The sequence below is a fragment of the Phascolarctos cinereus genome, unplaced genomic scaffold, assembly GCF_003287225.1.
Source record: "Phascolarctos cinereus isolate Bilbo 61053 unplaced genomic scaffold, phaCin_HiC Scaffold_1;HRSCAF=81, whole genome shotgun sequence".
Lineage (NCBI taxonomy): Eukaryota > Metazoa > Chordata > Mammalia > Diprotodontia > Phascolarctidae > Phascolarctos > Phascolarctos cinereus.
Genome location: NW_027555514.1, coordinates 293,826,163 through 293,853,669, shown reverse-complemented (window position 1 = coordinate 293,853,669; position 27,507 = coordinate 293,826,163). Strand labels below are relative to the sequence as shown.

The following is a 27,507-nucleotide window of genomic DNA, read 5'->3' as shown; positions in this document are numbered from 1 at the left end:
TCAGTGGGAAGCTCTAATTCTGCAGAAGATAAATGTGGGCCTCCCTGCCCTGCAGGGAAGTTGGCTCTCCTGTCACCAAATGCTTGGCTTGCTCATCCACCTTAAAATAGAGCAACAGAGGCTGTCCCCAAAGGAACCCTGTAGAGAGGAACAGAAGAGGTCATTTCTGCCCTCACGGTCGGGCTGACCTTTCCTAGCCCCTCATGAGATGAAGGAGCTGAAGATCCATCCCATCACTCTTCCTTAGGGGAGTCTCAGGTGGTAATGAATTCTCTCCTCCCTTGCCCCAGTTATTAGGACTGGTCCGGACCTCTGGAGGGAAGCTGAGGCAGCCACACAGCTGGGACCACCCCATGCTTGGGATGCTCACCGACCTCACTTTTGCCTCCTAGAATTCCTCCTTTCCTTCAAAGCTGTTCAGGCAAGCCCTTCTTCATGAGGCCCTTCCTGCTCCCCCCAAATCCACGGGGTATTTATTTTGTAAGCACATCCTCTGTGTGCATTTATGTTTGCAGTGTCTTAGAGTGTAAGCCCCTTGAGGGCAGGGACTGTTTTATTTTTATCTTGGCGTCTTCAACACTAAGCACTGCTTTTAAGTGCTGAGGGGGACTGAATGACTATTTCCATGGCCATGGACTACAAAATATCCAATTAGTGATGTACCTTTTTAAAAGGCAACATCTCACTTTCGTATACATATCATAAATAATGATCTTGCCACAGTCCCGTGAAATGGGCCGTGCAAAGACCCACATTAAGGTTCAGTGGTTAAGAGATTTCCTAAGTGCCACAACTGTGCCAGTCTCCTGATGCCAAATCAAGTTTCTTTTTGTCGTGCTCTGTACAGACACATTCCCCAGCCTCCACTTAGCTTAGCTTTGCTCTAGGGTACTAGGAAGACTGCCAGATCTAGACCCGATCACAGAGCTGGGTGTGAATCCTGTGTGTGATCCAGCACAGAGTGGCAGCTCCCAGAGCTTCACTCACTTCTGCACGTTCCAGCTCCCAGCGCTTTTCTCAGCCCGTGATGATTGATTTTGTTCTTCACTCTCATCTCTTTCTCCTTTTTGAAAAAATTACTTTTCAATTTTATCAGATCAGTGGCTCCATAGATCAAGTTTTTAGTGCAGCAAAATGCATATTCTTCAGAGGAGAGGCTCTGCACAAACCTAATTATGAACTGGTCCCACTTTGAAGATGTGAATCTCTAAGATTTTGATTCAGAAGGTTTGTTTTTTTTAATTCCACAAAAGGTTCCTGCCCTCACTGCCCTTCCCTGCATGAAGCCCAGGCGGGCCTGGGGCTGCTCACTTGCTGACTCACTCACTGGCTCTAAAGATGCCCTCTTTTTCCTTCTGAGACTAGATCGGCCCGGCCTCTTGAACGTGGGACACATTGAGAGAATGCAGGAGAGCATCGTGCACGTGCTCCAGCTTCACCTGCAAAACAACCACCCTGATGATGTCTTCCTTTTCCCCAAGTTGCTCCAGAAGATGGCGGACCTTCGGCAGCTGGTCACGGAGCACGCTCAGCTGGTGCAAGTCATCAAAAAGACTGAATCTGATGCTGCCCTGCATCCTTTGCTGCAAGAAATCTACAGGGATATGTATTGAGTTTTTTAGGTTTTTTTTTTTAAGACAGAACTTTTTCCAGAATATTTAAAGCCAACAGAAATATTAATGATAGATGGGAGCAAAAAGACTTTGCACAAATGTCAGCTGTGTTTTAATCCTAGAACATGGAAATCAATCATGATCTAGACAGCTGGAATACCACATTTCTATTGGTTTTTGAAACAGTATTTCAGAGAGTTTGCCAAGTATCCAAAAGCTGATGATGAGAGGGTCTTGGATAGTTAGGGTGGGATTGGGAGATTCCATCTGATTCTATTAAGGCACATGATTTTGATCAATGCCGACTTATTTATATTATATGATTTAGTATTTGGTTAATTGGTAACCTCATAGTAAGGACTTTGCTCTGCTTATCACCTTTGGGTTCTCATCCTCATTCTATGCTAGTCTGGATAACAATGGAGCCTTCCTGATAAGGCCCTCAAGTCATCTTGGGGGGGGAGGGAATCAAAGGGAAAGGCAGGGCTGGGGTGCTCAATAAGCAGCAAAGGATTCTTAGATTTCACTTCCCAGAATTTCAAGGAGGGTGATGGCACTTTTCTAACTAAGATCTTTCCCAAAGGCTTTTTTTTTTTAATTAGACAGCCAGAAATCCAGGGGTTGCACTAGATACCCACAATCGCAGTTGTTGAGATGGTGCCAAGACAGCTGGTCTCCACTTTATGCAGTAAACTCCAGGTTGGTGCTGGTTTGCAGAAGGACTTCAGTGCTTAACATCCCAAATTCTGAACCAGCTTCTTGGGTCAGCAGGAACTAGGAGTGGCATCTGAATCTTAGAATCTGACTATCAGGGCCAGAAAGGACCTAGTTATCTCATCGGGTCTTTTTCCTCTTCCAGCTGACAAATGGAAACTGCTTGAGGGGAGGGGCTCTTCCAGCTCTGCCCACCTGCCTCTCCCTCCAGGGCCATTCAGTCTTTCTCACCGGATTCGGCCAAACGCCACACTCTTCTCTTGTTCCTCACTCTCTTCCCACCTGGACTTGCTACCTGGCTGACTTGCCTCCTTTCCCTGTCACACCTCTCCTCAATAACGCCTATTTAGGGTGTGTTGGTTTTGCCAGTTCTTGTGACCCAGCCCTTCTCCTGCCCCTCTTGGATCTTTCTCCCACCTCAGGATCCATCAGTACAAATTGCTTCCTCCCCCAGAGATGAACCAGCATGATTTGGACCCTATTGACCATGGCACATGCCTAGGGATTCATTCTTAACATCCTATCCGCCTTTTCCCTTCTTTTCCCTTGTCTGCATTTTGTCAGGTTGGTTTCTTTGGTCCTTTTTTCTGTGACTTTTTAGCCTTTTTTGATAACAGAAACTCCCTAGTGGAAAAAATGAAGACAGTTGGATTCAGGATGTTGGATGGCCTGGCCAACTTACCTTCGCTAACGGAAATGACCTGGGGAAACGTGGAGATTCCCTATTCTTCAGAATAGATGGCAGCTTCTGCTTAACTCTCAGGGTTTAACAACATCTTGGTTTTTTTGGCAATACCTAGTGAGCCCAGTCTCCTTTTATTTGCCATGTCAAACTATTCCCAGGGTCGCTGTTTCCAACAGCCACAGAAATCTTGATCACAAGAACTGAAGATCACCTTCTACATTTCTGTCCACTTTTCTACATTTGGGGTTATCAATCTAAAAAATGTTGAATTGAGAATGCCTTCTCCTTACGTGCTAGTTATAATAGAGAAACAGCCTCCAGAGCATCCTGTCAGCACTAGCCCCTGCCACCAGAAAACTGCATCCTCATCTCGCTCCTGCTAATTCAGACTCCCAGGGAAAAAGCACTTTCTTTCCCAACCAGGAGCACTGGACCCCACTGAGGTCTTGATGTTCTATGGCCAGTGAGCCGGCTGGACCCTTTGCCCCTCAGTCCAGTCTCACCAGTCACATTAGATTCAGAATGTCAGCACCAGCAGAGCTGGCGCCATCACCAACTCCTCCCTCATTTCTTGATGAGGATGAGGTCATGGCATGTCCTGTCTTGAGATTGTCAGGAATTCTGCTGAGGAAGAACCTTAATAATATGTTATAGAGATGAGAAATAAAATGGAAAGGAATTTCCAGCTTAGCTGGCATTCAGCCTAAGTTCATAGATCCAGGGCTATAAGAGACCTCAGAGGCCTCCTAATCTAACCCCCTCATTCTACAGAGGAGGAAACTGAGACCAGGGAGGCTGAGAGACTTCCTGAGGCCACCCAGGTGATAAGTGTCAGAGGTGGGATTCACAGCCAAGTCCTCTGGCCCCAGAACCAGCAAATCCCCTTTCCAGGATGCTGGGGCTGCTGATATCATTTTGTGGGTGTGGCTCACTCTCTAAATACAGGCAGGACAGCAGTTTGTATCTAGCAACACTGCCTGAGCAGAGGCCCCCATTTTGACTCGGGAAGGCAGAAGGCAGGAGCCTTATTTTATTTCAGTTTGTCCAGGCTGACAGCACAGACAACCTGAGCTGTCTCAGATGACTGACTCCTGTGAAAGGGCAGGTGTAAACTCTAGGTGATGAGGCTAGACACCTGAAGGGTGATTCTGCTGGGCTCTGGTTGGGTCCCAGCAGTGCTGACCATCATATCCTTAGTGCGTGGAGGTTTGCAGCATCTCATCACCCATCAATGACCATAAAACATTTGCTCCAAGTCTCTATAAATTTAAGTCCTGTGGCCATGTAAGGCAAAGATTCTGCCAGGCTCTTTTCTATGTGGGATTATGGTCTCAAGGAGAGCTCAGAGAGCATGGCACAGCCCACTCCAAACAGGGATAAGCAAACTCCCCAGGGAGGGGAATGGACCTGCCTGAATCACATGGCCAGTCCTCCCCACTGCCATCCCAGAGATCTCCATGTCCTTGTTAGAATAGAAAATCTGGATAACCGAAGGGCTGCTCATTGAATTTTCCTCTACAATCTTGGACTAAGCAAGTTCAAATCCCAGAGAAAATTATCAACACGCACATTCCTCTGGTGGTCCCTGCACAGAAATGGGTCTTGCGACTTCTGTCTATGCTGCCAGCTTCCCCAGTCTGGGGCAGGTCACCACTGGCCACTGTTTCAATCCATCTTTCAGCTGAGTGAACAGTGGGACAACACCCCTGTATCCAGGGGTCTGAGACCAAGCAAGGCCCCCTCCCCACAGGACTCAAGGGAAGCCACTCCCCTCCAGTGCTCCTACTTTTGAAATCCACGCACTGGAGCAGGGACCACCTTCTCTGCAAGACTGCAGGCTTGCTCTCATTCTGGGCCTGATGGTGAAGAGGTCTGAGAAGGACATGCAGTCACACCATTGGGCATTAGGTGTCTATTCAGAATGGAGAATGAGACCAAAGCCAGATTCTTACATCCTGTCTCCATCAGAGTTGGGCTTATATATGACAGAGTCATAAAACAAACATTGGCTTATTGTCCCTGTTCTGTTCAATGTTCCCCAGACCTTTATTACAAACCCCTGTGGGGCAAAATTAACATCTGTTTGACCTGACAAAGAGTAGAGGGAGGTGACTGACAGATTCTGAGCACCAAGGAACATGCCCCTCACATTCCCGATTTGAAGGAAGGCTTCATTTTTTTTTTAAGGGACAGAGTCCCAGGCCCTAAAAAAGAGTAACTGAGGGTTGTTTCCATTGGGCCAAATCTCTTCCTCTGAAAGTTAGAATTTGATAAGTATATGGTAACCTTAGAAGAGAGAACCTTAGAACCTCATCGCTGGGACCACCATGACTAATGTCCTCGAGCTGATATGGAGCAGAGGGGAGGAGACTTGCCTGGAGCGCAGGCCTTGGCCTCCAGGGATCCTTCAACTCTCCCTCATGGGCTCTGTCCCGGGTCCACAAGCACCAAGCACAACCCAGCCTTTTCATGATTTCATCATGAGATCTGACACTCTTGTGCAGTCCAACAGTGCCTCGGGAGATGCTTACAACTAGGCAGTGCTAACAACTACTGTATTCCAGACACTGAAACTTATTTTTTTTTAACAGGGCTGAGAGATGTGGGTAGGGAGCCCTCGGTATGAATGAAAAGGCTAAAACAGCCCCTCCTCCACAGGCCTGTGTGCTCCTTGCTGCTCTGGGGCAGGGCACTCTGTCCTCTGAGGCACTAACACTCTTCCCCTCCCCGAATCCATGAATCTCCCACCAGGCAGAACCCTGGGCCTGTCTGTCACCAGGGAGATGCCCCTGGAGAGTGGGCAAGCTAAAGCTGATCAAGCCAAGGCCCCAAAATAAGCCCAAGGAAAAGGGTGAATGGCTAGTAGTCAGGAAAGCATCAGAGAAACAGGAGCAGTGGCAGGTCTGGGCCAGGCCTTGCCATCGGTGATGGGCCCTCAGACAGGGCTGGGAATGCAAAAGCTGCCCCTGCAGGCCCACATGTCTTCATTTTGGAACCCAAGCAGCAGGGCCTGGAACTGTCCAGCCAAAAGCAGACGCCGTGCCTGAGGGTCCCCAAAGGCAGATCTTCCTACTTTCTGTTTCCATCTGGTACTTTCAGATTTACCTTTGACGCTGCTGCTCTCCATGGGCAGGGCAGCCTCTGCTCCTTTGACGGCTGACTCCTCCAGCTAACCTGGAGCTGAGGCTTACTCATTACTTCGCTTTTTTTTTTCCCTTATTTTGCAAAGCACTTTTCTTATACAATCATATGAGGGAGGCAGATGGACTAATCTCCACTTTATAGGGATGGAAGCTAAGCCTGAGAGAGGCTGGCTGACCTGTGTGGGGTCACCCCAAGGCCTCTCAAGTCTCCTTCCCTGTCAACTCCCAACGGGTCCTTGGCCCCAAGGAGGGAAAAAGCAAACTGGTCACTGTCAGCAGGGACCGCTGAACACTCAATGGTCCTGTTAACTGTCTGTCAGCAGCAGGATGGTCTTTGGCTCCACTGTCCCAAGGCCCCCTGGATAGGGGCATCAGCTCCCTATGAACATGCACTGCTCCCTTGGGAAGCCTCCACACTGACACGGTACAGTACCAAGAGCCCACCTCAGCTGCAGGTCAGGGTCTGCCATTTACTGTAAGCTAGGTCATTTCTTTCTGAGCCTCAGTTTCTTCCTTTGTAAAATGGGGATGATGATACCGGGGTTGCCTGCCTTCCAGAAGGTCTGCAAGGGAAAGCCTTCGTTAAGGACAGAGAGCCAGCTCTAAAGAGGAGGGTCATGTTGCCTCTCCACCAATCCAGATACAGATGACGGCAGGAACAAGGAGAAGGAGCTCAGCACCATCAGTTACTGGGCGAGCAAGAGGGCTCTGTTGTCTGGCAGCCACACCACAAGCCTCCACTCAAAGGATCCATGCCCACCAAACAGCCTGGGTGATAAAGAGCAATGACCAAGGAGCATGCTCTCCTTGTCCACGTGCCCCAGCCACGTGCTGCAGCCTCGACAGAAAGGCACAGAGGAACAGAAAGGAAGCTAGGTTCTGCCCTGGGTCGTCCTCTCTCAGCTGGCTGGAGGAGCTCTCCCTTTCGGCTCTAAAGACTTCATCCTACCAAAAACACTCCTGCAGCATGAAGAATTAATCCTTTCATTTGACGAAATTTCCAGTGAGTACCTTTTCACAAACTGAATGGTAGGTTTTTATGGAGCCATTCATCCCACAAAGCTTTGGGGCTGTCTTCTGATGCACCCAGAAAGGAAAGAATCCCCCTTGTAAAACATGTAATACAGGTCTGGTCTTGATCGGATGATGCCGACAAAGCATGTCAGAAGATCAACGTGTGAGACGCCACCTGCTAACCATTTCCTAGCAGACTGGTGCCTCTGGCCACCAGGGCAGGCAAGGGTAGCCTGGAAACTCCCAGGAATTCTGGAAACTTTAGAACCATAGTGGCTTGCTCAGAGCTTTGGGTTTGCTGGGATGTCGTCAAAAACAATATTGGAATGTCTAGACCTCACTAGTGGGAAACAACAAGGGAGCGGTAGATGGGCAGCAAAAGGCTGGGATTCCAGCCCTGCTCCATCCTCTGGGTGCCCAGTGGGTCTCAGTCTTCCCCACTTGTTAACTGGGCAATAACGTTTATGCTGCTCAGCTCACAGGACACCGTGAGCAAAGACTGTTATACATCAAGTGCCAGGGAAACATGCTCTCCATCCTTAAAGTTGGGAGAGGTCTTGGACCAGGGATGCCTTGTAATGTCAGTTCAAAAATGTATGAGGAATGAAGTTTAGCATTTTTTTAAAAAAATGTGTGGGGGACGGGGAGTCTATGGAAAATATGCTACTCAGGTTGTTTCAGAAGGAATCACGCTGGAAGCAACATTAAAGATCAGCTAGTCCAAGCTCACTATTTTACAGGTCAGGAAACTGAGGCCGTGGAGGCTGTGTGCCCACGGTTACATAGGTGGCGACAACAGAGAATCAAAGGAGCAGGCCTACTGACTCCATTCTGCTCTTCTTCCTGCCCTATGCTGCCTTCACCATTCCAAGGAGATCTTTTGAGAAGCTTGGCATCTCTCAGCACTCAGCAACACTTGGACATGAATGTGTTTCAAAGGGTCTTGTGCAGGGAAGTCAGTGCTTTGGGGGCATCTCAGGTCACTTCTTGGAAGGCCTACTGAGACTAGGAACATTACTGAGTGCCTTCAAAGCCCATGGTTAACCATCCCCTAACCTTAGCAGTTACATTCACAGGTTCATAGCTGCCTGAAAGAGGAAGACTATGTTTGTCCCACTATGTGGAATGAAACCCAACCACCCCCAAAAAGATGCACCTCATGAGCACTGCTTCAGACATGTCGCTTTTTGATGCCCTAGCTGGGGCTCCTGTGAAAGGGTGAAGGCAGAGCCGCCCTACTCCCCATCCCCTCTGTGCCTTGAAAGACTAGGCGGTCCTACACCTAGAGGGCCAAGAGATGCAGGGAACGCCAAACCTCGGCGGCCCTCTGAAAAGACCTGGGGTCTCCAAGCCCTAGACCCCACTGCTCAGGTGAGAGCTGTCCCTCTGCCTTACCTACACAAGCCAGCTGCTAGAGGGCTTGAGTCCAGGTCTGAAGCGCTCAGGGCAAGCTTCCACTGATCATTTCAAGTCATTCCTCTTTTAAAAATGGCAGCAGTGCCCAGCGCAGGGGAAATGGTGAGTGCTTTGGAGTGTCTGCATGAATGTATGCATTATGACTGAATGGATGAACAAAGGAAGGCTTCACTTGGGCAACTGTCTCCTCTTCTGCCCTCCAGGCTGATGCTGGGAGCCATTTCTCAGGCTCTTTCCATGTCCTTGTGATGGAAAATCCATTGTGGTGACAGCTGGAGGGGCACTCCATTTCTAGAGTAATATTTGGGTCACTTGACAAACCCCATAATCAACCAAAGTAACATTTGTGATATACATGATAGGCTTTTAAATCTGTGTCTTCTGTGAATTCTTAAGGATGTCAATAAGGTGCATGGTTTTCTGGCAACTTAGAAATACAAAGTGGATAGAACAAAACAAAGCTCTGGTCATTTCGATTTAAAAGCCATTTCATTTCTTTTTTAATTAAATCGTTTTTTTTCAATTAACAGGCATTTATTTTCTCTCATCATCTCCCTTTCTCCTCCATAGCGGAAAAAAAAAGGCAAAACAAATCCCTTGTAACAAATATGCAGTCAAGCGAAACATATCCCCACATTGGGCAGGTCCACAAATGTCTGTCTCATTGTGCATACAGATTCCATCCCCAATTTGTCAGGACGTAGGCAGCATGTTTCAATCTTGGTCCTTCAGAATCGCGGCTGGCCATTGCAGTGACTCAAGATCCTAAGTCTTTCGAAGTTGTTTATCTTTACAGTGTTCTTACTGTACACAGCATTCTCCCGGTTCTGTTCACTTCCCCCTAAGTCAGTTCAGAAGTGTCTTCCCAGGTTTCTCTGAAGCCATCTTTTTCATTTCTTGACACACAAGAGTAGTCTATTACATTCATACGCCATAATTTGTTCAGGTACTCCCCAACTGATGGCTTCTAACTCTTCTTTCTTTGATCTCTCTGAGGTATAAGCCAAGTAAGGGTGTTACTGCTGGGCCAAACAGTATGCATGTATGGTGACTTCTTAGGCACTGTTTTAAATTGCTTTCCAGAATGGCTGGACCATTCTCTACCAATAAGGCATCATTGGACCTGTTTCCCACAGCCTCTCCAAAGTTTGCCATTTTGCTCTTTTGTCAACTTTGCCAATCTTATGGATGTGAGGAAGAACCTTTAAGGTGCATTTCTCCATTAGTGATCTGAAGCAGTTCTTCACATGGCTATTGAAAGCTCCTGTTTCTTCCCTTGAGAACTGCCTGTTCATATCCATTTAGCCATCTGTCAATTGGGAATTTCCTCTTACATTCTTCTAAATTTGAGTCATCTCCTTATACAGCTTGGAAATAAGACCTTCATTAGGGAAAATTTCATTTCTACTTAAGTTACCCAGAACTTATTTTCATCTTAGTCTCTCATATTAACTTAAGTGCCTGGCACACAGTAAGCACTTAATCAATGTTTACTGGCTGACTGACCAGGGCAAGACCTGCCCTACCCAATCACCAGTTTGTACAAACAACAACGCCTCATTGCACTAAATGCTGTTTGCCTATCAAAGGTAACCCAAACACATCTAAGTTAGGGCTCTCTCTCACTGCTGCTGTTCACTATCCAGTATTCTCGCCAAAGAAAGCTGTCACTGTGGGGCTGGTTCACTTACATCTCATCAAGAGGGAAAGCCACAGAACCGTGACTGCAGGCACTGCTCGTGCCAGGTTGACAAAGGCAGGGTGTACTCCCCGGTGTCTTGGCCCTTTCTTCTGCTGACTTATAAAAATGTCCATGTTTCTATTTGCTTCCACTAAGCTAGGACCTCCAAGAGGGAGGGTCTCCCTGGACCTGGGCAGAAATTGCCAATTTCCAGAGTGCGGTATTCTATTTTGTCTCTTGGTGTTTGTGTTTATCTCAGAACTTCTTAGGTGCCTTAACTGCCCTGAAAATGTCACCAAGTTTGGGGAAGGCTGTTCATTCATAACACTACTAAACAGGGGGTATTCATGAGGAGCAGCTACTGACGAACCTTCCTGTATAACCCACTAACTCAGGTGAATGTCTCTCATGTTCTTGGACGACAGCAGGACAGGGATGGAATGGGGCTGAAATGAAACACTCGAGGACCTCAGGAAACAGAAAAGCCCTGACTGCCAAGCTGCTGTTTCACACTTGGATAAGGGACGAGGGCAGAGGGAGGGAGGGAGAGATGGCCTTTTTCTATTCCCAGGGATGGAGCACGGGTGCCTCCTGTGGGGCAGGGTATAAGCAAGACTAGAGCCACTTTCAATTTTTTATCATTTGTTATGAGCTTTCATTCACTAAGAAGGGACTGAACTGAGAGTATCCACTAATGATTTATAGCTTGACTTTATAGGAACTTATGTTCTTGGGATGTCATACTGTAAGACTGATGAATGTAAAGAGCTAATTTCAAGGTACAGTTTGCCTTAAAAGGTTTTTAAAAGAATAAACTATTTTTAAAAGTCAATTGGTGGGTTATTGGTGATCTGTTCATTTGATGGGATGAAAGGTTTCCCCTGGATCACAGCAGCTGAGGCTCTTCTTGTACTATAGGCTTTCCTTGTTAACTACCACCTACTGGACAGAGATTGGATTGAAACCTGGTTCTCTTTTCCCTGTAATCCTCAAAGTCATTTAACTCAGGCAGCTTGCATAAGGCACTTGGTATAACAACATGATGTTAGAATTAAGTCTGGTCCCATTAGGCAAAACGTGTCATTCTCTTTCCTTCTAACTTTTAAAAACGGGGCCGTTTTAAAACAGGTCAGATCCAATCCCAGCACAAACCTCTTGGTAAGCCAAAACACATCCAAGCCGCAAAGGCAGGTACCTGCCCCTCCTGAGAGGCCACTGTCAATGGGGCTGGCCCTGGCCGAGAGGAGGAAAAGATGGAATACAGTGACAGGACAGGCTCTGGTACGTTTCTAGTGTGCCCTCCCTACCATGCTGCTGACTTACATTGCCACTGGGCCTGAAAAAGCCCAGTGAATGAGTGAAAAGGGGAATAACACGCAGTAGTACATCATAGAAAATGGTGCCATGGGGACAGCCACCTGGACAGCTTCCACCCAACCACCGCTGAAAGGCAAAGGAGAGTCCCCATCATTGGTGTGGAGGGAAGAGAGTCTGGTTACAGGAGGCATGGGCCTAAGGGTGGTGGAGAAAGCCTGTGCTTGCCTCCCCTGCCAGACGAAGAGGAGGTAGTGGGTCTCTGGCCAAAGGACTGGATCTCTTGCTCTCATCTGCTTCATCCTTCTTCCTTCTCAGCCCTGGTGGACAGATGCCAAAGGCAAAGACTGTCCTGGGCTCCCCTGCTCAGAGGGGCCTCACTCAGTGGCACCATGCAGCACCTTTGGACCCATGATGATGTGAGACTAGGCCAATCTATCTACCTCTGGGGCCCACTGCAATTTTTTTTTTTTTGGTGAGGCAGTCGGGGTTAAGGGTCACACAGCTAGTAAGTGTCAAGTGTCTGAGGCTGGATTTGAACTCAGGTCCTCCTGACTCCAAGGCCAGAGCTCTATCTACTGTGCCACCTAGCTGCCCCTGGGGCCCACTGCAAAGAAGCCTCTGGCCTAGACTTCAGATCAGCTAAAGCCAGAATTCCCCGGATTTCCAGAGTTGGAAATAGTGACCACAGCAATGTGAGAGACATCCCATGCAGGCAGCTTAGCCCCCTGGACACCTCCAGCCCCCTTCAGAAGCCACAATGATGGCCAATGGAAGGTCCCCTCAGGTCATCTGCTCACAGGAACAAGATGGGAGAAGAGGATTACGACAGCCAGGGGCAGCCAGGGCCTCGTTCTTGCCAGAAGCTTACAATCAGGTCCTCGAGTCAAGCTTCCTAGAGCCAGTTTTGGACAGAGCATATCTCTTCTCCACATCTTGCTGGATCTCTTGAGGGAAAGCACTGAGATTCTCACGAACACAGGGGAGGCAAAATCTCTTCGAGTAGAATAAGCTACACTCCTGAAATGGAGAGAAGGGTGAGACTGTCAGCGACCTCTTTAAGTGCTGGCTGTTTTAAAGTCATTAACCCTTCAAGCACTGCAGGCCAGCCCGGCTCCTCTCCCTACACTTCTCATTGACTCCACCAGCGCTACCCACCCCCATCCTTTCACAGAGCAGCACAGCCCCCTCCCCTACTGCCCCACAGATCTATCCCTCTCCCAGGCCCCATCTCCCCTTTCTCTGGGACAGAGGCCAAGACCAGGCAGAAACTGCAGGAGACTCAGGAGAACCAGAAATGGGCTGATGAGCCGAATACGTACTGCTGTTCTGCTATGCTGCTACACCAATCCTGCAAGGCCCTGCCCTCCCCTTTACCCCTGGACAGGCCCAGGCTGAAGAAGCAAAGGCCCGTGACCCACATGGTCCCTGTCTGCAAGTACAATGACATCAGCCTGCCTCAGCTTCCTCCAAAGGGCATGAGAGATCTCCAGCTACAAGGGGCCTTGGTGCCACTGAGCCCAAGACACAGAGGCAGCATTTGAACCCAGGCCCCATGACTCTCTTGCACTGCCACCCTAACTCCCGGCTTCCTAGGATTCAGAGCTGGAAGGTGGCACCTTCGAGGTCACTGACTCCGGGGTGCATCACCCTGCTTGTGTTCTGGAGCCTTTGGTGATCAATGTGGTGAAGCCGAGGGACTCCTCCTCAGCACCATGGTTTTAACAGAGGGGAATGAAAAGATAGAACTTTCCTCGTCCAATGTCACAGACACCTTGAAATCTACCCACAGACCCCCATGGGGCCTCAGGTTAAGAACGTCTGATCAAATCCAACCTCATTCTACAGATGAGGAAACTGAGGCCCAGAAAGGTCAGTGACTTGTCCAAAATCCCACAGATGAGCAGCAGAGCTCAGTCCTCTGGCTCCAAATTCCACACTCCACAATCCTGAAAGTACAAACTGACATACATCCTGAGAGTGACCCGAGTAGTGAAAGGACTGAAAATGTCACAGGAGCAGCAAATGAGGAAACAACACATTTCATCTGAAGGTCAGATGGAGGCCTGGAGCCAAGGTCAAAGGTAGAGCTTCTGAGCACTGGGAAGAATGAAATGGGCTGCCTGGGGAGGGAGTAAGCTCCTCAGCCCCAGTGGGCTCCAAGCGGACACCGGACAACTCCTGGCCACAGGCGAGCCCAGTCAGCCTGCCAGCTGAGGCACCACGGGCCGGCCCCACAGTGGCCCTGCCCAGCTCCCTGGCTAGCAGGTTCGGCCCTTTTCTCTGTTCTCTCACCACTATCCACCCTGCCCCAGAAGGGCAAAGGGAAGCCAGAGGGAAGAAGTCTGCATGCCCTGATTAACAGAGAGGCATCTTCCATGGCCCTGGGACAGCTCCTTGCCCAATCCCAGCTTGCGAAGGTCCAGGTGGGTGTCAGGGGTTTTTTTTCCCCATTAGCTGACACTAAAGGCCTTTTCCCCTGGTGTATCCCTTCCTAAAGCCCCATGGGAGAGAAGAGCTGAGCATCCCTACCAGCACACCTTGCCCAGCCCACCCCAAAGGGCCCCCAGTGATGCCCCAGGTGTTCCCCTTCCTGGCACTCAGCAAGGCTCCACCTGAAAACCTCCTGAAATCTAAAGGGGAACCTGCTCCCTTCCTCCTACAGTCAATCTCTGGGGATCGCACAAATGTGAAGATTGTGACCATGTGCCCCCAGACCCCACCACCTCTGGGCTGTGGCGTCTAGTACTTCCAACCCCTTTTTGTATGGCTTGGTCTGAAGTCCTCTCAAGGCTCTCATGGCATCCTTTGTGTGTGAGGACTGGTCCAGAAAAAGTGAAGGGTGTCTCCTCAAATATGGCACTCAGGACTCCCAGGGTGGTGTGACCACGGCAGCAGGCAGCAGTCCCCTCATGGCCTTTGTCCTGCCCATTAGGTCTTTCTCAGTGGACCTAGGAGAACACTGATTTTCTCCCAGATGGAGCTTGCAGTCCACTCTAACTCTCAGATCTGTTTCTAGAAGCACGCTTAGTTGCACATGTCTTCTCCTTAAACTCCTGCGTAGGCCTACACACAGTCTTGTCCCCTGACAAGGTTCAGAGCCCAGTTCTATCCTGTGGTGATCACTCTGGACCCTGACTGTGAGCGAGTGCGCTCCAGACCTTTGCTGCTGGCTCTGTCTCACAGGCAAATCTGACAGGAACCACCCCCCTCCTGTGCCTTCAGCCAACTCACTGGTGAAGACGTTGACCATCCAGTGTCCAGGGCAGTCCCAGAGGTGCCTCCAGCCTCGGCCATCCTCAGAGGGTCCACAGTTGTCACCCAGTCAGAATCCGGGTACTTGCTGTCTCCAGGTGCCCAGGACACTCCCCTTCCTTCCTCAATGGGCCTGGCTCCCAATTCTTCTGTCATTCCCAACGCCTACTGTGTTCTAGGGGACGTCAGCATCCGTAGTGACACCCAGTCCTCCAGTCCACCTCGGCCACACAAAGACCGTGCTCCCCACAAGTATTCCACATCCATGCTCATTCCCTTTCCAGCCCCAGTCTATTGCCATTCCCCGGCTCCCTCTGCCTCACAAGCCCACACCATGTTTTGTAGCCTCCCCGTGACCTACACCCCCTTCAGCCATCACCCCTGTGCACTGTCCTCCTCTCCCCATTCACGTGGTGAGCCAGCTCAGTTCCACGCTGTCTGCTTCTGCCTCATCCCTCGTCCCCTCATCATATCATCGATTATACCCAGCTAAACCTTGGACCTCTGACATGGTCCCTGCCTTTGCCCTCTGAACATGTTGCTGAAGGAAGGTGGAGGAAATCAGAACAGTGTGCCGCCTGCATCCACTGCAGACCTCGGTTCCACAGCCTCTCCCGGGGCACCCACAGATGGAGGCCATCCTTCCACCCTCTCTCAACCTGTCCCTGCCCACAGGGGCTCTTCCACACCTTCTCATCCCTCCTGAAGCCTCTGGCTCCTCCTCCTCCTTCTCCCTCAGCTGAGAACTTTGCTTCATGTTTTACAGAAAAAGGAGCTTCTTCATCTAACATCACTCCCATCCTTCTGCCACCAGCTCCTCCCAGGAAGAGGTGGCCTTCCTCCTCAGGATTCCCTCTCGCCCTGTCAGCCCCTCCCTAATCTTCAATCTCTCCCTCTCCACCGGCTCCCACAAACATGCCCGTGTCTCCCTCCTCCTCAGGAAGACCACCTATGACTGGCACCCCCATTTTCCTTCCTCTCCCCATTCTCAGCTCTGCACAGTCTAGCTCTCAGCCTCGTTGTCCAACTGAAACGGTCCCAAGTCTCCTAGGAGCTCTCCGTGGCCAAAGTGAATGGCTTTTCCCCGTCCTTGTCACTCTCTGACCCCGCAGGCTACAGCTCGGCCCATCATCCTTTTCTCTGGTTCTCTCACCTGTCTGTCCCTTCTCCAGCTCCTTGGCGGCTGCCGAGCCCGCATCCCAACGCGGGTATTCCCCAGTGCGTGCTCCTGGGCCTGCTTCACTTGGTGACCACATTGGCTCCCAAGGACTGCATGGTCACTGCAACTGTGCTGCTCACCCAGCAGCCCTCCCCACTCTTTGGTCCTCCCGTCTTGCATCTCAAACTGCATATCCAGTGGGCACCTTGGACTCAACAAGGCCCAACCCAACTCCTTCTCTTTTCCCCCAAATCCTGCCCCAGCCTCCCAGTCCTCCAGGCCCACAACCTGGGGGTCATCCTGACCCTTAACTCACTCTCACCCCTCACATCCAATCTACTGCCAAGTCCCCTGGATTTTACCTTCACAACATCCCAAATCCACATAACCCGCTTTTTTAGGGGGGAAAGCAAACAAAACATGCACTTTTCCTGGCCTATGGCACCTCTCCAGTTCTCCATGATTACTACAGTGGCCAGGGGACGAACCCCTCCCATTGGCTCCCTGACTCAGGGGCCTTGACCACAGCCCTGGGCACTGATTGTACCACCCCTCATTGACCCCCTGAATGAGGGGCCTTGCCCATGGCCCCCCGGGCACTGGCTGCACCACCCCTGAGTCACTCACTGCTATAGCTTCACCCGCCCTGTGCAATGGGCCTGTCCTATCTCTGGTCTCCTCTCACACTCTAATCCCTTTCCCAAGCCCTTCTGGTTGCTCTCTGAGTGCTCAGCTCACCCCACCCCTATTCTCTGCTGAATTCTCCTTACCTGGCCTCCCACCTTGATTCAAATGGCTTTCTGGGTAGTTGTGATGCAGTGAGAGGCGGCTCCCCATTTTGCTCACTGCATCTTTTAGGATTACAGGATCCCACCCTCTCTCTCTCATAGTATCTTCTGACCACAGCGTGGGTGGGCACTGAACCACGCCCAGAGGGCCCTTCCTCTTTCTCCCACACTCTAGGATAGGGGGCTCATCCCTACCCCCAGCTTCCCAATCTAATCATTTGGGCAGTTGGCTACATCGTGTCGGGCTAAATCAGGCCCAGAAGGGCCTGTCTCCTCATCACCTCCTTCACCTTGAAGGCCCAGGTCTAACAGCTTATATTTCCTCTGGCTACCTCCTGGCACTAGCTCAAATGCCTGGGAAGACATAAAGAAGTATGTGATGACAGACAGGTTGACTGAGAGCCTACGCTTCTCCCTGGCCCAGCTGAGCTCCTGGGTCAGGCCCCTGGGAGGCAGGCTCCTCAGTCCAATTTAACAAATGGGTGCTAAGTGCCTACTGTGCACAGAGCCCTGGGCTCACCCTGGGGGGAGGCAACACCTAGCCAGGCTCCCCACACGTTCTCACAAAGCACCCACATCTGTAAGGGAGAGGAGACAAAGTCAATAACTAAAGCAGATGACTCCACAGAGGAAGGCCAAAGTGGAGAGGGTCAGGGAAGAGCATTTTAAAAGAAGGGTTGGGTAGGCGACCAGGCCCGGCATGGGGGCAAAGGACAAGGGCATGAAGGAAGGTCAATGAGAAAGACAGGATGGGCTGGCAGTGCCAGCCTGCCAAGGGCTGCGAATGTTGAGCAAAAGATTCAGAATCTCGGTTAGTGGGACAGGGAACCTGTGTGACCTCAGAACGTGGCCACATCTGTACATGAAGAGGATCAGCTTGCCAGGAGTCCAAGAGGTGGACTGGAGCAGAGGAAGAGCAAAGGGGGAAAGAGTCCTGGAGGACCATGCAGGAGCAGCCATAGGGGCTTTGGAAGCCCGTGCCAGAAGAGCGTCCTGGGTTCAAAGCCTCCCTGTCCCCAGTGAGAGGCAGTCGGAGCGCCTGGCTTCCAAACCAGCGACCTGACAAGCCAGCCATCCTCCCCCCTGTAAAAGGAGGAGAGGGCGCAGACTACAGGGGTCCACTAAGGCCCTCTGAAGTCTGAAGGGGAGCAGGGTCTGAGGGATAGCTCCCCTGGGCAGAGGGACAGGCAGGTCAGGGGCTCCCAAAGAGCCATCTGCAGTGGTGGGCATGAGCGTGGGCAGAGGGAGAAGAAGGTGCCTGGGGACACCTAGCATCAGGAGCTGGCATGAGGAGGTGGCACCAAGGAAGGAGGCAGAGAAGGAGCAGCCAGGGATGGGTCAGGTAGGACAGGCCCCCCACAGGTCGAGCCCCCAGATGAGGAGGTTTCTGGCAAATGGGCCCCAAAGACACTTTCCCAGGGGAGCTGGGGCAAAAGCCAAAAGACTGCAAGGAATTAAGGAGATGGCTGGCAAGGTGGGAACATGGAGCCCATGGCTGTCCCTCCCCAGCCCCCAGTCACGCGTGCTCCCTGGGCTGAGGACTCCCCCTCGCCCCCCGCATCCCCAATCACGTGCTGCTCTCCGGGCCGAGGACTCTCCCCCCACCCCAGCGTCCCCAGTCACCCACCACTCACCGGGCCCACGCACACCAGCTTGCTGCAGAGGCTACACTGGGAACCGAGGATCAGGAATCTGTCTTTGTCTGAGCTGAAGGGGTCCTTCAGCACGTAGCATTCCTCCAGGAGCCTGCAAGGGGAGGATCCAGGGCGGTGACCATCTGGCCTGGGGCTCCCAAAGGCCGAGGCTTCCTCTAACAGACCAGTAAGGGCTCATGAAGGCACAGTGCCCAGTGCAGACTTCTCATCCGAGTGGAATGAAGGAGAGCTAGTCCAGCCCCCTCGCTGATGAATGATGAGGAAACCAAGGCCCAGAGCAGCAAAGACACCAGCCCCAAGTCAAGCAGGAAGGGTGCAGAGGAAGGATTCAACCCAGAACCTCCGCCTCCCGTCCCACTGTTGTACCATCCCCCTTCAGGAAGGAGGGGTGCCTTCCTGCCAAAATGCCCAAAGCCCCAGAGCAGGAAGGGAACAGGACCAGGAGGAGGCTCACGTGGACACCATCACAGTCACTCAGTGGTAGAGAGAGCTGCTCAGCCAGCCCCAGGCTCTCCCGGGGCTCACTGCCCTCTCCAAGCTACCTTTTCATACCGCAGCCCTACAAGCCTTCCCCGGCTCCCTGCTCCCCTTGGCTCTGTACCCCCCGCCAAGCACAGTGCCTCAGCCCACGCGCTCAACAGTAAAATGGGGCTAAAACGTTCACCTGCCAAACTCACGAGAGATCCAGGGGAGTGTGCTTTGCAAGACAGAAGCTGCAGTGTGCCCTGTGTGATGCCCCCACCGAGGCTTTCCAAAGCACCCGTCACACGGCAGCTCACTGCACCCTCACCTAGCCCTGAGCATCAGGCTGGGCAGCTACACTTAGCCCCACTTTACAGATGGTTTGCCCAAGGTCACACAGCTAGTAAACGGCAGAACCGGAAGCTAAGGTCAGTGCTGCCTTCTGATGCAGGGGGCTGCCCCCCTCCACTGCAAAGGTGACAGCCCACTGGGGTCCTCGAAGCCACGTAACAGCAGAGAGTGGCCCGGCCATTCACAGGGTGAGGGCTGTCACCTAGCCTGGGGGCTGCACTCAGGCCCCCACTGCTCTTCCCCTTCCCCAGGCACCCCACAAGCACCTGTCATCTCTGCCTAGGCCCTGGGCCCCTGGACCCCAAGGCCCTGCCCCTGTCCCCACCACAGCAGCAGGACCAGCTATGTGTGTCCCTGGCCTGGGCCCTGGGCCCCTGGGCCCCCTGCCCCCACCACAGCAGCAGGACCAGCTGTGCGTGTCCCTGGCCTGGGCCCTGAGCCCCTGGGCCCCCTGCCCCTGCCCCCACCACAGCAGCAGGACCAGCTGTGCATGTCCCTGGCCTGGGCTCCCCTGGCCAATCTCACAAGTGCAGCCCAGCCAGAAGGGAGACAAAAGGGAGGGTTCCCAGTGGGCTGCCTGGAGGAGCTGCAGGAAGAGGAGGCCAAGAGAAACAGACACACGAGGCTTCTGCAATGGCAGGAGAGGCCACAAGCCATAGCAGGAAGTGGTGAGGATGCCGTCACCCCCTGGTGGCAACCAGGGGGCTTAGAGCTCATGTGGCCAACAGAGCCCCCTCTCACAAACGGATCTGGGCTCCCCACAGCCCCCTAACACACTGCACAGCTTGGAAGTAAGTGAACATGGCCTCGCCACAGCTTCACCCCACCTGCTGCCAGGGACTGCATCTATCCCAAGCTTGGGCTTAATCTCCATGGCACCCCCAACCCCTATAAATGAGAACTGAAAAGACCGACAGAGCGGCTGTCCTCTCCACTTAGTAACCAAGCCCAGTGAGGATGAGGCAGTGGGTTAGTTAGGGACCAAACCAACCCTATGGCTGACCTCTGACCAAACCGAAAGGCAGAGGGCTCAGCTTTCCAGGAAAACAGATCATCCCCTAACTGCGGACCTGCCTCAGTTTTCTCCTCTGTGAAATGGGAACAACTGAGGCCTCTATCACCCAGGTTGGCCTGAGGCTCCACTACAATAAAGATGAACTTCAGGGTTTGCAGAGCCCATTGCAGACTCACAGTCCCAAGAAGCAGTGCTACTATCAGGAGACTGAGGCCAAGAAAGGTCTCGGCCAGGGTCCCCCTTGACAGCAGCCACCTTGGGGCACCATCTTGGGGCTACAGGAGGCAATACAGGTAAAGAGCCTTTCGAGTCACCAGGAAATGGCGCATGTCAGGAAACCAAAGGAGAGAGCAGAGGCCTCCACAAGGAGCACTCTTATGCTTCTACCCACATGGTCAGCATCCATAGCCACCTTCCAGAAGGCACTGCATAAGTCTATGCCCCAGCGGATTAAAGAGAGGGAGAAAGGCCCTCCATGCAAACAGTAACTTTGTAGCCCCTCTTTTTAGCAGCAAAGAAACCCGGGGAAAGGGGTGCCCATCCCTCGGGGACTGAACAGGAATGGCACCATTAGACACGAGGAAGAGAAGCCGGGGAAGATGGGGGAGGGAAGCGGCAGAGCAACGGAGACAATGTATACCGTGACACTACCCCCCAGAAATGAACCATTCTGATAGACTTTTACCAGTGCTGGTCATCGCAAGGCCGCACAATGACGGCAGAAGCCTTGGCACAGAGCAGCCGCCCATCTCGGACAGAGCCAGGCCCTAAGGGGTGGGGCCAAGGGGGGAATTTGGTTTGTCCAACTCTGCTTCTGGGCTCCAGACTTCCATATTTTTCCCCCAGTGGGGGAGGGGGACAGTGGGAGGCAGAAAAAAATCAATGCTTGAAAATTGGGTGAATTTTGAAAAAACGGGCAGGACTCACACCGGTGTCCTGGCAGCAAGACCACCGTGGTCCCCACTCCCTCTTAGGGACAGTGGGCACCATTTGCTCTCTGAACTAAAACTCCAGAGGCTTCCTTCCAAAAGGCTGGGCCACAGCTGTTATGGGGCCACGGCAAGGGAAGGCTTTTCTGAGGGACTTGAGCTAAGATGCAGCTGGTCCAAGTGGGGTGAGCGCAACCTTCCACCGACAGCAAAGAGAGTACGTGGCTCTGGGGGGAGGGCTGGCCCTGGGTGTGCCCTCAGGGCACTGGTGGATCCCCCTGGGGAGTACTGGGAAAGCCTTCTGCCAAGCTCCAAGTACTTCCAAAAGGCCAGCTCCCCAAGACCACCGGGCACTCTGTGCACCTTAGCTCCTGAAGGAGGCTCACCCCCCATCTCTCAGAGGAGGAAACTGAGGGACAGAGAATGGATGTCTGGCCTCCCCAGCCGAAGGTCACAAACCTGGTACATGGTGCTTCTAGAATACAATCCCAGCCCTCCCACTCTCCAACCACCAACCCGAAGGAAAACTCTGACACATTCTCCATCCTCCCCCCATGAGGGAGAGAGGGCAGAGGCTGGCCTCATTTTACCGGTCAGCAAGTTCAAGGTCCTGGGTCAGGTCACACACCCAAGTTCACAAAATCAGCAGTGGAACAAATTTGAGTTTGGAACAAGCCTTTTTCCACTTGTCACCAGTTTAAGCAACAAGAGGAAAACGGATTTGGTCACCAGCTCAGAGGCAAGGTCTTCTGTTAGGGACACACCAGGTGTCAGCCCCAGCAGAAGCCCCTCCAGCCATGGACGTCGCTATCCTCAGCAGGGACAGCATGGATTTCCAATGTTTAGGGCCCAGGGGACGCTCCCCTACTGAAGGAGGCCCCCAGTTCTGCATGGATAGGTTCGGCATGGGCTCAGGCCACCAACCCAAAATAAAGTGGGGCCCATAAATTTCTTCTGACAGGTCCCACTGCTTCTCAGTCTTGTTTGATATTTCATCCTGCAACCAGAACACATCTTGGGATGACTTTCAACACAGTTGTTTGCAGCCAGCACGGCAATCTGGGCTAAGAGGACCCATACCAGGGAGGAGCGAGGGCACACAGGCCATTTCTCACATCCTAGGGATGAGGTTTCCAAGTTCATGGCCTCAGCTCTCAAGGGCAGGTCTTCCTACAAAATCATTCCAGCTCCAACCAAGGCAGAAAGTCACAAAATCCCTGAGCTGAAAGTACTCTTGTTCTGGGGTTGCCCAACTCACAAAGCCAATGGTGGTATGTATGTCAGAGGCAGAAGGGATAGTAAAGGTCATCCAGGCCAACATCCCTAACAAGGACTAGCTAATGCACACTTCCCCAGCGTTTTAAGCCTTCCAAGGTGCTCTCCCCAAAACCTATGAGATCAGTAATGCCAATATTACTCTCCCCATTTCAGAGATGAGGAGACTAAGGTAGAAAGCACACAACTAGTGGCTGACAGTACACACTTCTCACTAAGCAACAGGCTCTCTCCACTAGGAACCTAGGGTATTAAGCCTAGGAAAGATAAGAATGGGGGTGGGAAGACAGGGACACCTACACAAGTGTCTAACCCAGCTAAATATAAATCAAAAATAACCGGCAACATGGCACTCAGGAATGGGGGCAAAGCTGGGGCGAAACAGGGGGTCAGCTCTTCAGTCTGACCAGGGAACCCCAGGGTGCCTTGGAGTCATTTTCGGGTGCTAAGGCAGGCAGGCAGAGGACAGCCCCCTCCACGGGGGACAGATCTTCCACCACGGCCTCAGGAAGCTCTCTTCTCCTTTGTTCACTGCATCTCAGCTCTCCCTCTTTGGTCAGCTGGCAAAGCTGATACATCACCTAGGCCCTTGCTACATCAACATGGTAAGCTCCTCAAACTGCCAGTGTTGTTGGCCAGACAAGTGACCTGCGCATTAACACTGTGGACCCATCAGGTCCTGAGGCGCTTTCCCACCAAAGCCCTTCCAAGGACCTGCATTTTAAGAGGATGTTTAGCAGCCTGGGACAGCAAGCCTTGGGGTCAGAGCTCTCCTCCTGGGAAGGGACAGTTCCCATGCTTGTATGACAGAGGTAGGTCAGCTGCTTCCTTGCATAATTGAGGGAGGGGCCCGTGTGCTCTGCAGGAGAATGAAACTCTGGACATTCACAAGCCCTCCAGCCCAGGGCAGGCCATCTGGGGCCATAGCCCCAGCAACAGTGGTTACACCAGCCCTGCCTTTAACCTGCTGCTTTGGCTACCAAGTTCCATGCCAAGTGTCACTGTGCACCTGGTTCATTCTTCCGGAGCTTGGGGATTGCTCCTCCAGGCCGCTTGGTCCCTGGAAGATTTGGTCTCCTTTTCTAAGGCTGCTTCACTACCCTTCAAGTCATCTGCAAATGCTATCAGCACGTCATACAATGCGGCATCACAGCAACATGTACTTCCTCGTGGTCAGAGCTCCTGTTCAAAGTTCCCAGAGTCCCCTTGAGTTCGGCTGCTGCATTTCAGGGCCGTGGGGAAGCCGGGGCCAGGATCCCTCTGGACTCGTTAATTAATGGAGTCTTTGATCTTATTTATATAGGAGAAACTCCCCATCTTCAGAATTCTGAACCAGCACAGGACCTTCTGCCCTTGGCCGTCTCCCTGAAGAACCAGTATCAGACAGGCCTGTCCTGGCAAGTCTGCCAGGCAGCACAGGCCAATGTCCTCCAAATGGATGTCATCCTACTGCAGGGTTCTGGAGCTCAAAGCCACTGGGGAACCTCATCGTGAAAGCTGACAAGGACTCTAGACTATGGCACACAAAGCCCCATGCAGCTATCGTCTCATTGGAGCCTAACCGCCACCCAGGGAGGGGGTTCAACAGGCATTCCGAGCCCTATTTTATAAATGAAGACGCTGAAGGGTGGAAAAGTTGAGTGGACTGCCTACAGTCGCTAAGCACTTGAAGGCAGGACTGGAACCCAGGTCCACACTGCATCTCTCACGCGAGTCCCTCTCTTGTTTGGCCTCCCCAAGGACATCCTCCGTGACAACCCCAATGCCTTCCATATGACAACTCTCACTTGTTGATAAGGCCACCCAGAGAATCAGTGAACAGAGGTCCATACCACTTGTTATGCATGGCGCCTCGTCTGACTGCATGATGGACGCCGGACACATCTCATGGTGTTGATTCACGTTTGATTTTCTTTTTCTGCAGCCACAAACAATAAACCCAATGGGATCTTCCACTCTGTCCTGTGACTGCAATGGTCCTCAAGAATGGAAGCCCACCTGGGCCCTTCTCATTGTCTGTCCTGAGGTCCTGCGCGCTCCCAAAGGCCATTTACTGAGACGGAAGAAAGAAGCTGTTGCTATCAGCCTCTTTTTTTCTTGTTTTGGTACAAGATTTCAATTCTTCTGGATTTCCACTCTTGAAGGTCCTTTGGGTGTTGCCTGGAGCCCAGCCTCTTGTTCAGCCTGTCTCCCGGCCAGGCGGGAGTAGTCTTCCTGCCCTCAGAGCCCCGGGGGTGGAAGAGCCCCAACGTGGCGGCTTCCCTGTGGTTGCTGATACATCAGTCACTGTGGAAACAGGCTGAGCTGTCCCGCTTTGGTGGTCCTTCTTCCAGTTTGACAAATATCTGTGGCTTTCACTAGGTCTTGGGCCAGACCCTCAACCTGTTAATTTTCCCTCTTACTGTTTTTATAAGACAACAGAACTTGGAAACTTGCATTTTTCCTCATCCATCATGTCTTGAAAATAAGCATGTCCTCCTGACCAATGCTGTTCTTGGCTGCCACGTCTGCACTTGGCAAGGAGGTCGAGGATTTGAAGGCTAAAAAAGGTTCTGGGCTTTCATCCTCACCACAGGGCCCAAGGCAGCCTACCTTCATTTCCCTCCAAGACTGGCTTCTGACTTAGCAGACTTCAGCACCAGGCCTGGGCTGGAGTCTTACCCTAGGGCCTCCTTCCAGGACCAGCCTCACTTTGCAGAGGCCCAGAAAGAAGGCTGGGGGGAAGGGGCAGAACAACACGTAAGCACAGGACACCTTGACCAGCAGCACCATCATTCCAACAGACTTCCCCAGGGCAGATACTCACACGACAGTACGGGAGTTGGGAGGTTTCTGCCCCACGTAGCTATACGGTACAGTCAGGCCACACACCTGGCATTCGAACATGCCTCTGAGCTCCTGCTCACTGGAAGATGCCATCTACAAAGTCAAGAAATGTATGTTGTGAGTCCAGAACACTTTTGTTGTTACTGCTGCTGAGCTGTGTCTGACTCTTCATGACCCTGCTTGGGGCTCTCTGAGCAGAGACACTGGAGTGGTTTGCCATTTCCTCCTCATTTTACAGATGAGGAAACTGAGGCAAACAAGGGGAGGTGTTTTACCCCGGGTCACACAGCTAGGAGGTGTCTGAGGCCAGATTTGAACTCAAGTCTTCATGACTCAGGGGCAGCTAGGTGACGCAGTGCACAGAGCACATGGCCTGGGAAGACTCATCTTCCTGAGTTTAAATACAGCCTCAGCAACCTACTACCAGTGTGACCCTGAGCAAGTCATTTAAACCTGCCTGGAGAAGGAAATGGCACACTGCTCCAGTATCGCTGCCAAGACAATCCCAAATGGGATCACAAAGAGTCAGACAGGACTGAAATCCCTGCCTAGCCGAAGAGCATCTAGGGGGTCTGATATGGAGGATGAGCAAGAGAAGGAAACTGAAAAGGAGGAAGAAGCAGGAGAAAACAGGGTCATGGACGTCCCCAAAGACGAGAGAGTATCTGGGAGGAGAGGTAGTCCACAGCCCCGAATACAGCCCAGGGGTCCAGAAGGGCTGGCTCGGAGAAAAGATCACGGAACTGACCAAGGAAGAGGTCACTTAAGAGAGAAAACAGGTGACTTCGGTTACACCACACGGAAGAACTTCTGTGTAGACAACATAAATACACCAGGATAAGTTGTATGACCCTGGGCAAGTCACTTAACCCCGCTACCTCCTTCCAAAAAGAGGCGAGATACACACACACACCCCCATGAAAGTGCTGGGCCTGAACTGGGGGGGGGGGGGGCAGGGGCGGTCTGGCTAGAAGGGCCCTTCTGGGCAGTCAGTGATTATCCCCAGCGGTCGCCCCCAGGGTCGCTCCCGGGGTCCAGCCCCTCTCTCTTACATGCAGGAGCAGTCCCGGGGTAATGGGCACTGGCAGGAAAGGCGGCACCGGATTAAGGAAGACTTGGGTTCAAATTCCCTACCCACCCTCCATCACCCGCCCCCAGGCCTTGGCACAACGTTCACAGCAGGAGGGAGGTGTGGAGAGGAAGACAGCACAAGGATACAATGTATTCTAAGCCGGGCCCTAGGGAGCCACGGAAGGTCTCTAAACGAGGGGGGAAGAGAGAGGGATGGTGTCAGTTTCCACCCCGGGACACTTGCACCGGTCGGGCTGAGCTCACTAAGCAGCCCTGAAACAGGAAAGGATGTGCTTAGCGCATGCGCGTGCGCAAGCGGAGCGGGCCCCTACCCCACCCCACCCCCCTCCCGTAGCCTCCTTCCCCCCAAGTGTGCTTAAGCTTACCTCGCCGCTCGGGGCTCCTGGCTTCAGGCCGTCCAGACTGGATGCCTGAGGTCCTTTGGGACCGAGCGTGACAGCCTGACCCAGAAGACGGTAGTCCTACTGCCGCCCTAGGCCTCGCCCCGCCCCCAGCGTCCTCTCACACGCACGCAGGCCCCGCCCCCTCAACGCCTGTGTTCTATTCTGACTGTCCCTTTCCAGCCTGTGTCCTTCATTTATTCATTCATTCAAGCCCTTTAATAAATGCGCCAGTTCAGGAGGACCTGAGTTCAGATTCAGCCTCATATACTTGACACTTACTAGCTGTGTGACCCTGGGCAAGTCGCTTGACCCCGATTGCCTCACCAAAAAGCAAAAAAAAGAAAGAAATGAGCCAGTGACTGGAGTCAACTACAGAAGAATCCTCAGCTTGGCATTCCCACCCCCACCTCTAGTCTCTTACAGGGGACACCTCCCCCACACACACACATTCTTCCCCACCTCCTCCAGCTCCTGTGTCCATTTCCCGCCTCCGCGCCTTTGCACCGGGCTCGTTGACAGCCTGCTGCGGAGCTGCGGTGCACCCCAGGAAGAGGGGAGGGCCACTTCCAGCAGCAGCACATGGCCACGGTCCTCAGCCCGAGAGGAGACACACCGAGCGTGGGAGCAGCTGCAGCAGCGGGGTCCCAGATTTGGGAGCTGCCTGGGGGTAAGCCCAGGTCCAGATTCCAAAGGTCTGGCCTGGACACGGGCTTTCCTCCTTGGAGAGCCAGGCCAGG

The 27,507-nt window shown here is 52.3% G+C and overlaps 2 protein-coding genes across 3 annotated transcripts in view; one reads left to right on the top strand and one right to left on the bottom strand.

Annotated features, from left to right (window-relative positions):
* The window catches only part of PPARA (peroxisome proliferator activated receptor alpha), a 62,851-nt gene extending 51,753 nt beyond the window's left edge, over window positions 1–11,098 (top strand). For both annotated transcript variants that reach the window (XM_020977462.2, XM_078148127.1), the window contains exon 7: window positions 1,366–11,098. In XM_020977462.2, coding sequence (XP_020833121.1) covers window positions 1,366–1,613 — 248 coding nt within the window. In that variant the 3' untranslated portion in view covers window positions 1,614–11,098. The remainder of the gene's footprint in view (window positions 1–1,365) is intronic.
* Window positions 9,056–26,880, bottom strand: CDPF1 (cysteine rich DPF motif domain containing 1). Its single transcript, XM_020977465.2, has 4 exons — window positions 26,753–26,880; window positions 25,276–25,388; window positions 18,417–18,528; window positions 9,056–12,600 (listed from the first exon to the last, which is right to left on the bottom strand). Exons 2-4 carry the CDS (start codon window positions 25,386–25,388, stop codon window positions 12,454–12,456), a joined length of 372 nt encoding a protein of 123 aa, XP_020833124.1. The 5' UTR covers window positions 26,753–26,880; the 3' UTR covers window positions 9,056–12,453.
* Window positions 26,881–27,507: the final 627 nt, after the last annotated feature.

Excerpts from the sequence above, each read along its gene's own strand:
- CDPF1 (XM_020977465.2), bottom strand. The coding sequence starts at position 25,388 with ATGGCATCTTCCAGTGAGCAGGAGCTCAGAGGCATGTTCGAATGCCAG. Across the intron at positions 18,529-25,275 it reads CCCAACTCCCGTACTGTCGT|GCTCCTGGAGGAATGCTACG; the intron begins GTGAGTATCTGC and ends CTCCCCTTGCAG. Across the intron at positions 12,601-18,416 it reads AGCTGGTGTGCGTGGGCCCG|GAGTGTAGCTTATTCTACTC; the intron begins GTGAGTGGTGGG and ends TCTCCATTTCAG.